Below are 12967 nucleotides of genomic sequence, written 5' to 3'. Positions count from 1 at the left end.
TAGATACCACTAGAGGTAAGATCATGTTGCTTTTGTGATTTGTGTGAACTGACCCTTTAATTCACATTTTAGTGGAGGAAAGGAGTTGAACTGTGAGAGTGTACTGCTGCAGCTCCTCCTCTCTGGGTAAACATCCATCTGGTTGGAAGAACCAGTTAGTGGATGCTAACAGGCCTGTGATGGAGCTAACCGCTAAATGGCCTGAGGATGTGGAGAAGGGTGGGGGGAGAGACACAAGTCTGTGTCTAGTTTAGAGGGACATCGAGGTGCGGGAGCCAATGGCCATCCACAGTGAGGAAGAAACAAGCGGTAGATGACGGGACAGTGAGGGACAACGTAGTGTAACGTTAAATGAACATAACAAGGCTGCTGAATGAGAGAGGAATATACATTTCAGTCTTCAGAAGTGTCTAATCCTTTAGTAAATGTAGCCTTTATTATCATATTAGATAACACAATGTAGTCTGATATATGATATGATATATGATGTTTTAATTATAGCTATAAACTCTCTGTGCAGCGCATCAGTTTCATGCCCTGTATTGGAACTGTGTGAAATTGCATTGAGCCTATCAAATAAAATAAGTAAATAAATCAATAAATCAATAAATGTGTTCTGTAGATAGACAGAGGAGAAAAGGTTCATGTTGATGAATAGATACTATAAATCTATACAGTATGTTGTCTGTATGTTTCTGCATACATTACAGCTCCATACATACAACATAGTTCAACATTTTATAAAGCTAAACATGCTGTGTGTACTATATTTAAACTGTATCCCAAAAGCATGCATCATTCTGTGACATTTGATGTTTTTGCTCAAATTGATGATGTCACCATCATCTCCTCTCTCTATAATCCTCCAGGGTAGGTTAACCCTGGTCCAACCCTGGTCATTGGTGTGAAAGGGCTATTAGACTAAATGATGAATCAATTAATCAATAAAAAAGTGTCCAGGAAAATAATCTGAATATCATCAGAAGGTAATGATTCTGAATTTGCCTTGTCGTCCTCACAGCCCAGATATCAAGTTTTCAGAGCAAGCGAATGGCTGCGCTCACCTGCTCACATCACTCACCTGTCCAGGTGTGGCTGTGGCTCGGCCTTTGTCTGCTCAGCCACAGATTCAGACATATCAAGTACTTCAAGAGCACTTAGCTCCCTCCACTTCTCCAGCTGCCTCAGGGCAGGTGAATCAGTGCAGACCCATGATGAGGGCCAGAGGAAGTCATTCCACCTCAGTGTTTCAGAGTGTTTTATCACATTGCTTCCCTGAGCTTTCACACTCCTTTCTACATTGGCATTAATTTGAACTGAAACACATCTCTGCAGCAGCTCTATTACCAGCCCATGCTGGTCTTTCAATGCCACGCGAAGGCGAGTTGGCACCTTTTACAACTTCATCTGATAACTAACTGATGACAGCAAAGGTTTAAATGTCCCATGCAGGGGACCTGTTACAACATGGACGGTGGCTTTAAAAGAGCAAACAAACAAGTTATCAACAGCACTGTGTCTGCAGACAGAGAGATGGGATACTTGTGGGATCTGAGCTGTACAGAATCAACTGTGGGATATCATCTGGCACTTGGACAAAAGGCAGGAACACTACCGCCCTCTCCTGGCAAGCTTGTATTACAGCAAACTCACAGACTATATTTCAACCAAGCAGAAATATCAAACTATAAACACATGATACACGTTAGTAGCACAAAGTAACTCATTAATACCTTTCATTACTTTACTGCCAATTCATTAGTACACTGTTATGCTAGTTAAGGTGTAGAGCTAATTTATAGGTAGTCTCTGAAATACAGTTTTTTGGCTCACCTACCAAAGGATGTCAAAATAAATAAATTATAGGAACATGCATTTTAGAAAATCTTTTTTTATATGAGTTTAAATTTTCATTACATCCCTACAATCAATAAATCAAATGGTATTTGTGGCTGTCGCAGTACTGTAATAAACCTGTCGAATGAAATGATTGGACGGTCCACCTGTCTACCTGGCTGCCTGTCTACCTGTCTACCCAGCTGCCTGTCTATCTCGCTGCCTGTCTACCTGGCTGCCTGTCTACCTGTCTACCCAGCTGCCTGTCTATCTGGCTGCCTGTCTACCTGGCTGCCTGTCTACCTGTCTACCCAGCTGCCTGTCTATCTGGCTGCCTGTCTACCTGGCTGCCTGTCTACCTGTCTACCTGGCTGCCTGGCTGCCTGGCTGCCTGTCTACCTGTCTACCTGTCTACCTGGCTGTCTGTCTACCTGTCTACCTGGCTGCCTGTCTACCTGTCTACCTGTCTACCTGTCTACCTGTCTACCTGTCTACCTGGCTGTCTGTCTACCTGTCTACCTGGCTGCCTGTCTACCTGTCTATCCAGCTGCCTGTCTTGTTTACATTCATAATGATCATTTTGGGGGAGTGTGTTTGGAGGGAGGCCTGAAGGGACGGGCTGTGGCTGACTTGGCAACTTTCTTGCTAGATGGAGTGACTTTTGGAGCTAGTGCTGCTAGCTACTTTCATTGGAAAAGAGTTGGTAACACTGGGCTGAGTTTCAGTTGGATCATTTTTAAAAATCTAGTGTACTCTTGCTGGTTTCTGAAGATCGCCCAGCCGGCCTTTAATCGATTACAAAATCAGAAAACAGTGGAAAATGCCTGTCACAAGTTCCCAGAGCCCAAGGTGACATCAGCAGATGTCTTTTTTTTCCAAAAAACAATTGAAAAACAAAAAGTGTTTTATTGATAATAATAAAACACAGAGAAAAGCAGCGTGCCTCCCATTGGAGAAGCTGGAACCAGCTCATCTTTGGTATTTTTCTTGATAAAAAACAAAACTGCTGTCAAGTCATTTTCTGTAGATCAGTTTATCAATTCAGCCACTAATTGTTTCAGGAATTTCCAAACCTGTCTGTAGGATTAAAAAGTCTCCATCAGTGTAATCCACTTACCCGCTGGCGACATCATCAGTGCGTGCAGCGTTCTTGCTCAGCACGTCTCCATCGCTCATGTATCCAGTGACGTCCACGGCGATGGCGTCTAGGTCAATGTCCTCCCCGGCTCTGTCTCCGAGGTCCACGCTGCAGAGGGCTCCCCCCCTGCCAGCCAGCTGCCGCCGGAGGTGCCCGGGGTACAGGTAGCGTCCTCCCTGGCCGCCGCTGGCCACCCGGCCGCCGTAGCTGTTCCCCATAGAGGGAGCGTCGCCCGCCTGCAGACGAGGGCTCGACTGACCCAGTCGCCATGACGACAGGGAGGGGCGAGTAGAAGTGAGGCTGAGGATGCTGCGACCTCCTCCGCTGTTGTTGCTGCTACTACCTCCTCCTCCACCACCTCCTCCTCCTCCTCCTCCTCCGCTGCTGCTGCTGATGTCTGTGGTGACGCTGCCATCGAAGGTGGTTTCCAAGGTGCTGAGCAGGAGACAGAGAGAAGCCCCATTAGATTGACAGGTCTTTTAACACAAGGTGAGGCAACAAGTAAATCTACATTTTGAATGCTTTTATCAACTAAGGCACACAGAAGAACAGGAACTTCTCAATTCAACTCCTCAAGGCCAATCTGTCCACCAGATTCAGTGTAAGCTAACAAACTAGTAGTGAGAAACTGCATAATGTCCTCGGTGGACGGACAGGTAGAAAGTTAAGAAAACAAGTCCTTTGTAACGGTCTTAAACAGGACAACAGGACATATGAACCTTACAACAAAGCCTAAACTAAATGGAGACAGCTGGGTCAGCACTGAGACGTGCAGCCAGAGCAGAGGTCAAACTACTGGGATTAGAGCTAAACCTGAATCAAAGATGACAAGAAAGTCATGCCCTGCAATCAAAGCAGAAGATCCCTCAAAAGAAGGGTGAGACGGCAACAAGAAGAGGTGATACCTGTAAACCTAGACAGACACAGTCTGCTGACCATGAGGCAGTTCAAATCCCCAACACTTATCCTTATGTGGCCTGTTTGCCACTCAGCCGTAGCAGCCGTTGGAAGGCGGTGCTACACTTTGATGATCCTCAAACAGTAGAGCTTTTGTTTTCCACAGCAACATAAACTTCTCTATGAGCTGTGTTGAACTGACAAAGTGAACAGAAAATCACTTAAAAAATACTTTCTTACTTTAATTTCTTTGATAAATGACCCATAATATTCCATTTAGTGTGTGTTTTTATAGTAGAAACATGCAATATGAAGTTAACAATATGACTTGTGCTGATGATTATTCTTAGTAAAATGTCCAGCATCATTCTACTGTCACCTACTGCACATGTACGGAAGAGTATTAGGGCCAGATGATGAGAAAAAGATTAACTTTCAGTGTTAATGTTGGGCAAAAGAAGAAATAAATCAGAATAGGAAGTTAGTTTTTTTGTTTTTTTGTAGGGTCCAAAATGAACACCCGCTAAGCGCAAAATGCGATTTTCCGTTTAGTGAGTAATAGTCGGAAGGCCAGAAGTCAGCAGCAACAACGGACCAGGCTCACTTAAGGTGGACTGACCTTTAAGGTGGACCAGCTATTCTCATTTTAGTGACAAGCACTCCTCCGAGTAGCCTATACCCCGTGAAATGTGAGGAAGATATGAAGGTATGGAAAATCGATACCACCCAAGCCTAGTATTCAGGCTTGAATTGATCAACATATTGAAATGATCTTGCTTCAAATTTGACTTTGGCCTCCTCTCTAAGTTTTTATTCAACATAATACCTTATTATTTCAATGAAATGTACTGAAACAAATGTATATGTGACACAAAAAGGCAATTTATTATTTTGGCTGGTAAAAAATATGCTTGCTCATTTTCCAGTCACCTTGGCCGGTGAGTCAAAAAGTAAATTTCAGGCACTGTTGTTTTGTTTTTTGCAGTCAAATGTTGAGAATTATGTTGAAATGTCAAGAATAAGGCCGAGCTTTCAGTATTACTGCCAGACATAAGACAAAATAGTCCGAGGAGGAAAAGATTTTTATACTTAAATACTAAAATTTTGACTTTATTCTCAACAGTTCTCCATCTAATTTTTTCTTATGCATGGCCCTAATACTCTTCCATAGTTTTTCTACAAATTTGCAGTAAAGAATTTGGGATAGAAATGTACAAAAACAAAATCACAATATGTTACTGCAAATTGTAGAAGAAATAAAAGAGTTCAACAACAAACTTGTTCAATTATTATTCACCCCAAACCCTCCTCCTAAGCAGCGTAGGTGGGGTCACTGGCAGTTCAAACCAGCGGGGGGGAATAAACCTGTGTGATGGTTTACCTGTGTGTGACCTGAGTTCCTCTCAGGCTGGACATGGTCTCCTCCAGGTTTTGCCGCAGGTCTGCTATGTTTTTGACGGTACGCAACCGCCTCGTTTCCGGGTCTTCACCTGAGTGAGACAAAAAAAGAAATGAATCAGCATTCCCACAACGAGCTCAGAAACATTCAGCAGCACAATGAGCCGAACAGAGACTCTATACAATAAGTGATCACCCACCTGAAAGGTCCTCGATGGAGAGCTGGCTGGTCTTGGTGGAGGAAACGTCTCCACCTCTTCCTCCTGAGCCCGTTTCAGTGTCCTCTGTTTCCTCGTCGTCTGTTTGGGATCTGGGGAAAACAAATAGTTCGAGGGATCAAAGGGGGGGTATTATCGAATCAGAATTATTGTGCATTTAGTGGCAACCTAATATTCAGCAAATTGTCACGAAAGAGGGATAAACCTGATTAAGAATGAAATCTGCTGTGTTTCAAGTCTTGTGACCGGAGTCCAAAACGAACGCCTGCTAAGCCCCGAATGCCAGCAAAAAGGTTGTCTTTGAAGGATAAATCAATACAGTTCACCCTGCTGCACTGGCTGCTGCTTTTTTCCGACGATGACTTTTGAATGCCTCGGTTATATCCAGCCTTCGGTCTCAGACTTTGTCCCTGTTGACTACTGTGCTCTCTCTCTGAGTGTGAGCCAGTCCAAACCTCTGACTGCCTCTTACACAGCATGGAAACTTTTCTGTACTGACCAAATATTGGTTGAAACTTGAGGTTATTAACACATTTTATGGCTAATATCTATTATTTCTGGCAGGGCCCTTTCATTTTAGTTCAACAGTTCTTGACAGGTGAGGGGGGAACGTTTCTTATATCTTTCATTTACTGTCAAACATACTTTCTGACAAATGGAGGCGATATAATCCTGCAGGTAATTGTGGCTGACAGGTATACAGCAAAAGAAAGAAAGTTCATGAGTACTGATGATGGGGGTGTTGAGGAGAGGTGGACTGGTTAGCTCTGAGTCAGGATGTACAGAGGGCGAGAGGGCAGCAGAGCAGGAAGTGTCAGGAGGCTAATGAGAGGGCTGTTTAAAGGACTCACAGAGAACGAGAGGGACCTCCTTCCTTATCACACTGGGACCAGGACAGAGGTCAGAGGCACACAACATCCACACATATTTGTACACACATGCAGACAATACACTCTGCATACACACACATGAACAAACACAGATGTGACATTCCTGGTTAACAGTTCACAGATGGCTGGATTCCCATTTTGAGACTTTGAGATGCTGTCAGAGAAATCAAATGTCAGGTATATGATGACTTAAAGAAAGTTCTCACAAACTTAACCCTAGACACTCTCTACCACGGTTACATGCACCAGTTTGTAGTTATTTAAAAGCTTAGCTAGTCAAGAACAGCTTACCCACAACTGTTATCAGGTAAACGACTGAACAAATACACTCCAGTAAATATCTGCTGACTTCAAGTAGTCGTCACTGAAGAATTCAACCTCACCACTCCTGGAAAATCTGCAGTGTGTTTGACTTTTAGTCGGAGGAGGATGTGCAATGTGCAGTGGTTTAATGACTTTGTGTTATCAGTGTTTTATGAAGCCTGATCTGACTCACTGTGTCCAGTAAGCCCAGCTTCAAGATATTTATAGCAGGAAGATTATCAATGAGGCCTCATTAATTCTTAAAGGTACAGTGTGCAGCATTTTGGAGGATTTAGCAGAAATGGAATATAATATTCATAACTACGTTTTCATTAGTGTATAATCACCTGAAACTAAGGATCATTATGTTTTCGTTATCTTAGAATGAGCCCTTCATGTCTACATAGGGAGCGGGTCCTCTTCACAGAGTCCTCCATGTTGCTCCTCCATGTTTCTACCGTAGCCCAGAACGGACAAACCAAACTCTGGCTCTAGAGAGAGACTGTCACGTTTTTATGTTACCTGAAGGCCACCGTAGTTCTCCGACACGCTTGTGAAACTGCGGTAACGTGAGCCACAGAGTGTAAAACCGTGGTACCGCCAGCTGCAGTCTGACTTCCATTGCTCCTAAAGTAGTTCTATTATGGTATGGCAGCCCAGTCGCCACAAAAAATGTTGGCATTGGACATTTCTGCAAACCAGGGATACTTTGAATGGTGACGTTTTTGCACTCAGTCAGAGCATGTGACCTAGTTTAAATAGTGAATAGAGACACACCGGGCAGGCGGGAGGGGAGATGGATGGGTCCAACAAACACAAGGCTTCATCCAGGAGACCGCTGTTCCGTGTTCACAACATTCAGTGTCAGCATACAAACCCAGTAGTTTTAAACCCAACTATGTAGTTGTTTCCTAAACCTATTTATAGTGGTTTTGTTGCGTTGTTACGGTTGTAGGTACGTTACGTTGTTATCTTGTTACGTTATTATTTGAACACAAACCATGATGTTTTTTCTAACCTTAACGAAGTCGTTTTGTTGCCTAAACCTAACCAATCATTTCACAACGTTAACCACGTGGCATTGTGTGTTTCTGTAAGTGTAATATGAGGCTGATATGAAACGTATTTATGAAGCGTACTTTGATTCAGAAACGTCGACATTCCACGTATCACGTGGTTTGCAGAAATGTCCAATGCAAACATTTTTTCTGCCGACTGGGTTGGGTAAGGATGGCCTCTGAGCAAAGACCAACGGCGTTAACACGGTTTTGCACTCGGCGGCTCACGTTACCACAGTCTTGGAAAGGGAGGAGTTAGCGGAGGGGTACTCAGTTGGTTGCAATCTGAAACCACACCGCTAGATTCCGCCAAATCCTATACACAGTCCATTTAACAGAGTGCTTCACCGATTTAGCATTGCACTGTTATAAACACTGTCGGACTCACGATGGACCGTTTCAAAATCAGAATCAAAATCAGAATTGATGCAACAGAACCAGAGATATCGTCTTTTCTATTCAACACATTCTTCTTCCTTGTGAAAACCTGGTACCTAAATTACCCATAATGCAACTAGGCCGCTAACAGTTGCGTCAGAGATTCAGGTGTGTTATGCTAGTAGTAGCTAATGCAGCATGGAGCCGCTAGCCTGCAGAGATGAGCAGCGGGCTACAGAGGTCTGGTGAGCTCACTTCTTTCTAACTCCACACCCCCACACATTTGTTCATTTTCAAACTTGTAGCCTTCAGCCCCAACCAACCTTTCTGATGCCACAAAAGGCTTTATGCAACATTTTTCATTTATGCAGTAGTACTACCCAAAACCTGTAAATAGAACAAAATCAGTGGAGTTTCATGATCAGCCACTTCATAAAGAGTCTGACCTCGTTCCTTCAGGGAACCACTTACTCTCTGAACTGCACAATCATTTGTGCAATAATTCAACTATGCAATACTCTGGCATTAATACTACATTTATACTGTGCATTTTAAGAAATATTCTTATTTAATTCTAATTTATACTATTCTTGTATTTATATTTAACACACTTAATAGATTTGTATTGTTTATTTAATTATTTACACTGTTGTTATATATTCTGTGTTTGATGCACATGTTTGTACATATTTCTTATTTATTTATATTACTCTACATATATTGTGTTATATATTGTAGCATTATGTACATCAATTACATTTTACATACTCCTTTATTTCTATTTTTCTCATATTTCTTTATGCTTATATATAAGATAGACTGTCACGTCTTAATTTCCCCCTGGGGATCAATAAAGTACTTAATTGTACTTAATTTTATTTGCCTTTTTATATGTGATCTAATCTTCCAGATTCATCCAAGATGTAGTGAAGTGTCTATCTACCCACAGTCTTGATGCAGCAGAGTATCTGATATTTTGAGTGTTACATTCTTATTCAAATACGTTCTTTCCTAAATGTAACTTTGATTGTCACACATATTTCATGTGATGGAGATAATACAAATATGAATATAAATATGTAAATTTGTTTTGATGTTTACAGCCCCAGTGTGTGATCTCACCTGTACATAAAGGGTGCGACGGTGGCTGTGTTGGGGTGGCTGTGGTGCTGTTGAGTCTGAGGTAGCTGCACGCTGATGGTGTTGCTGGCTGTGCTCTGTGTAGAGCCTCCTCCTGCCACAGGGGAGGCGCTGGTCTTTCCCTCTGTGGAGGCCAGGCTGGAGGTAGAGCTGGAGTGTCTGCTGTCCCTGTCTCTGTCCAGGGGCCCGCGGTGCATGGCGAGACCCCCTCCTAACCGCATGCTCCGAGGCCTTTCCCCCGCCTCCTTCACTGAGGAAGCTTTCCCCCCGACTCCCGGGGCTTTGCCTCCTGGCTTTGGTATTCCGCTGTGTGCAGGGGTGGAACTCTCTTTTTTGGCCACTTTACCCCCCTTGGGAATGAAGCTGGTGATTTTAGAGGTCCTTTTGTTTGAGCTGTCCGTGTCTACAGCAACAGGTTCTACTTCCTCCTTAAGCTCGTCCCCCCTGAGCTCTGTCCTGTCGGGGAACGAGATGCGTTTCCCCACCTCCTTCCCTTTCTCCTTCCCCCTCTCCTTGTCCTTCTCTGTGCTTTTCACAGAGCCCTTCTTTGCAGTCAAAGCTCTGCTGAAAGTGCGCTGGGCGATGCCCCTCAGGGCGATTTTGGGGCTGCTGGCTGTTGTGGAGACAGTGGTACCTGCTGAGGGAGCTGCTCCATAGGCCCCGTTGCTGGTCCCGTTCATTCTCGGCCGGACGTTGCCATCATCTTCCTCCAGGGGCTCGGTGTTAGAGCCGGTCTCAGCTCTCTCCACCTGCACCGCTCCAAGCTGCCTGGCTGGGGCAGCGTTGTCAGTCTGTGCCCCTACTCCATTAGAGGAGCTGGAAGATTTGGAGCTTCCTTTACTGTTGAAGAGCTTAAGCTTCTCCAACATTGACTTTTGAGCGGCAACCTTAGGAGGAGCTTCAGCCTTACAGGAGGCGTCTTTCTCCTGCTTGACGGACTGCATGGCAGACGTGCTGGTGGAGGAAGGAGAGGGGGAAATGTGCTTGGAGCTCATCGACTTGCTCTTCCAGGGCTTGCTGTTGCAGTTGGGCTGAGGAATGGCCGTGGAAGGGGAGGAGGACGAAGACGGGGGAGGAATATGAGCGGAGGTAGCAGCGGGGATGCTGGTGGAGGAGCTGACGGTCACTGCAGATGGCGGAGCATGCTCCGTCATCACCGAAGGCTGTGAGGTCATGCCCTCTGAGGAATCTGCACCAGCAAAGAGACATTTGATTAAACAATGAGATACAGTTGAAGAGGAAAAGTGGAGCAGAGGGAGGATCTGGGGGAGAGATGAGAAACCAGATGCAGAGTCTTCTTTGACCCCACACAAAGTGGCCTTATAAGGGCCTGGAGGTGGCCTGAGTTGATACAGCCAAACGTGCCATTACTTTCCTTCGGGCGAGCCACCAAAACTGTTAAAAACCCCTTAACACTGGCAATGAGAGGAGCCCATCATAAACTGTTTATAAAAACAATGAGGAGCAGGCTCAAGTGCTTTAAAGTCGTGCCAAGCAGGCCAAGTCGAGAAGCAGTGCTGCTGCACTTATAAGGTTCGGACTTATATGGACTGCTTTTGGTCAGTGTCCCTATGCTTCACAAAGAAACACTGTCTGGTTACATGGACTCAGTGCCTTATAAATTAGATTCATAAACGGTATAAAAATACAGTTTAACTGGACATGAACAGAAGTGCAGTTTAAACATGCTCCTGTAAACCACTGCTACATTTATCAGCCAGAAGAAATTGTCTGGATAAATGTGCAACAAGTGACTCAGCAGACTCTCAACAAGCAAACTTACCAAGAGGTGAAGGAGTGAGAGAAGAGCTGAAATCCCTGGAGTGAAGTCACTGCTCTCACTGTGAGAACTAGAGTATCCTGAGAGCTGCTGAGGTTGTTGGTGAGTAAGCAGAGGGGTGCTGCCAGCAGCACAGAGTTCAGACCAGTAACATTTGAATATTCAAATACCAACGGCCAGTGAGAGAGAGGGCCTCTGCAGGGAATACTGGGAGGAATTAATCATAACAGTTCCTTCCATTGCAACATACCCAACATACCCAACACACACACACAAGCACGCCCTGTGGTGAATCCGAACTAACCTTTTAAAACACCAAAGTCACACAATAACACAAACAAACTGACCGATGGAGGCAGCAGTGGACCAGCAGCTCCCGTGTTCTGTGAGGTCAAATGACTGTATTTTGGAGTCTGGTTGATTTGGCGAGATCATATATAACGACTTCAGTTCCCTGTTGCAAACATGGACTGTATGGACAAAAATATTCTAAATATAGTGTACACTTAAACTGATATTGATTTCTTTTAGGGGCCTCAGGTACTCCTGACTGCTTCTCTAAACTGGGGGTGTAGCGACCGTCATCTACTGTAGATAATACACTGACTATGGAGAAGTACCTCATACAACCCCACTGAGAAACACCTGAACCATCCCTTCAACCTTTGTCCAATACAAATCAGTATTTTGAAAAAAACATAGAATTGGGCAGGTTGTTGCATTAGCATAAAGACAAATTTGACCTGATTTTAGACAATTCTCGAATCAAGTTGAATGCACTTAATGTAAGTTGCTTTGGATAAAAGTGACAGCTAAATAAATGTAATGTGAAAGTTGATTTGGATTCGAAAAAAGTAAATGATCTCACTCCATTGTATAGTTTTTCTACTTTTTTTTAGAGAAAACAAGACTTTTGGTGCTCAACCATATATGAAAATGACTAAATATGGTGCATATAGAATCATTCTCAGTGATATTTCCGATGGTGCACACATGAAATGATCCTATAACTCACTGGTTCCCAACCCGGGGTTCCCGACCCCTATTAGGGGTCACTAAAGCTTCACAGGAGGTCGTGAGGCCACATTTTTTTAATATAGAAAAACATCAGGGAGAAGAAGACACTGAATTTGTCAAAAAAGAAGCCTATTAAGAATGTATGATTGTTAAAAATAAATAATACATTATACAGACAAATAATTCCTAAATCTAACAGGAAAACTCATCTCTGATGCAATTTTCACAGGAAATAATCTGCTCAAAATTCATCCAAATCACTGATTTTACACAAATTTCTTGCTTTTATTGCATTCACTATTTGGGTTAATTGTACAACTGATCAGTTGTTCTGTACTGTTATTGTTATGCATTGAATATAGTATGAAATATCCATAAAATGTGACAATTAATCAGGTTGTCAGTTTAAGCAATGATAGAAAAGGATTGGGAACCACTGATATAACGCACAGTGCTCATTTGGTTATGAGTGAAGTTTCCTTTAATTCAGGCCAGCTGCATTAATTCCATATTCATATGTTATTCATGTGGTCTCATTAAGTCACCATTTAGGCAGAATATTAAACGCTCAACCCGCTTGTTTACCCCTTCCTCATCTGGCTCTCCACTTTATTTCATTTTTACAGCACCTTTCATGTCCTAATCAGAAATAGGCACTCGCTCACCGCCTCTCCTTTCTCCCCCTGTTTAGCATTTAGTGAGAGCAGCCTGGAACAATACATCCATTAGGAAGTGATTAGAGCCCAATTAGCCGTGCTAGCAGTTAGCAATCGGGAAAGTGGGTCAGGTTGCTAATAGATGGCGTCCTATTGGAGGCGGCTGAATGAGAGGGGGACCTGCTGTGATTATATAGCAGCAGAGAGAATAAGGGGACCGGCAGTGCAGGTTTTGGATGACTGAAGCTTTGATGTGGG

At 43.6% G+C, this 12967-nt stretch overlaps 1 protein-coding gene across 1 annotated transcript in view; it reads right to left on the bottom strand.

The window, feature by feature from the left end:
* Window positions 1-12967, bottom strand: part of nav2a (neuron navigator 2a) — a 412350-nt gene that overhangs the window by 92695 nt on the left and 306688 nt on the right. The window contains 4 exon segments of the mRNA XM_037796117.1: window positions 2954-3409; window positions 5253-5361; window positions 5470-5579; window positions 9239-10445. Of these exon segments, the coding sequence (XP_037652045.1) occupies window positions 2954-3409; window positions 5253-5361; window positions 5470-5579; window positions 9239-10445 (1882 nt within the window).

The sequence above is a fragment of the Sebastes umbrosus genome, chromosome 2 (genome assembly GCF_015220745.1).
Source record: "Sebastes umbrosus isolate fSebUmb1 chromosome 2, fSebUmb1.pri, whole genome shotgun sequence".
NCBI classification, from domain to species: domain Eukaryota; kingdom Metazoa; phylum Chordata; class Actinopteri; order Perciformes; family Sebastidae; genus Sebastes; species Sebastes umbrosus.
The sequence above is the reverse complement of the archived record's forward strand: the minus strand, read 5'-3'. Positions and strand labels throughout refer to the sequence as shown.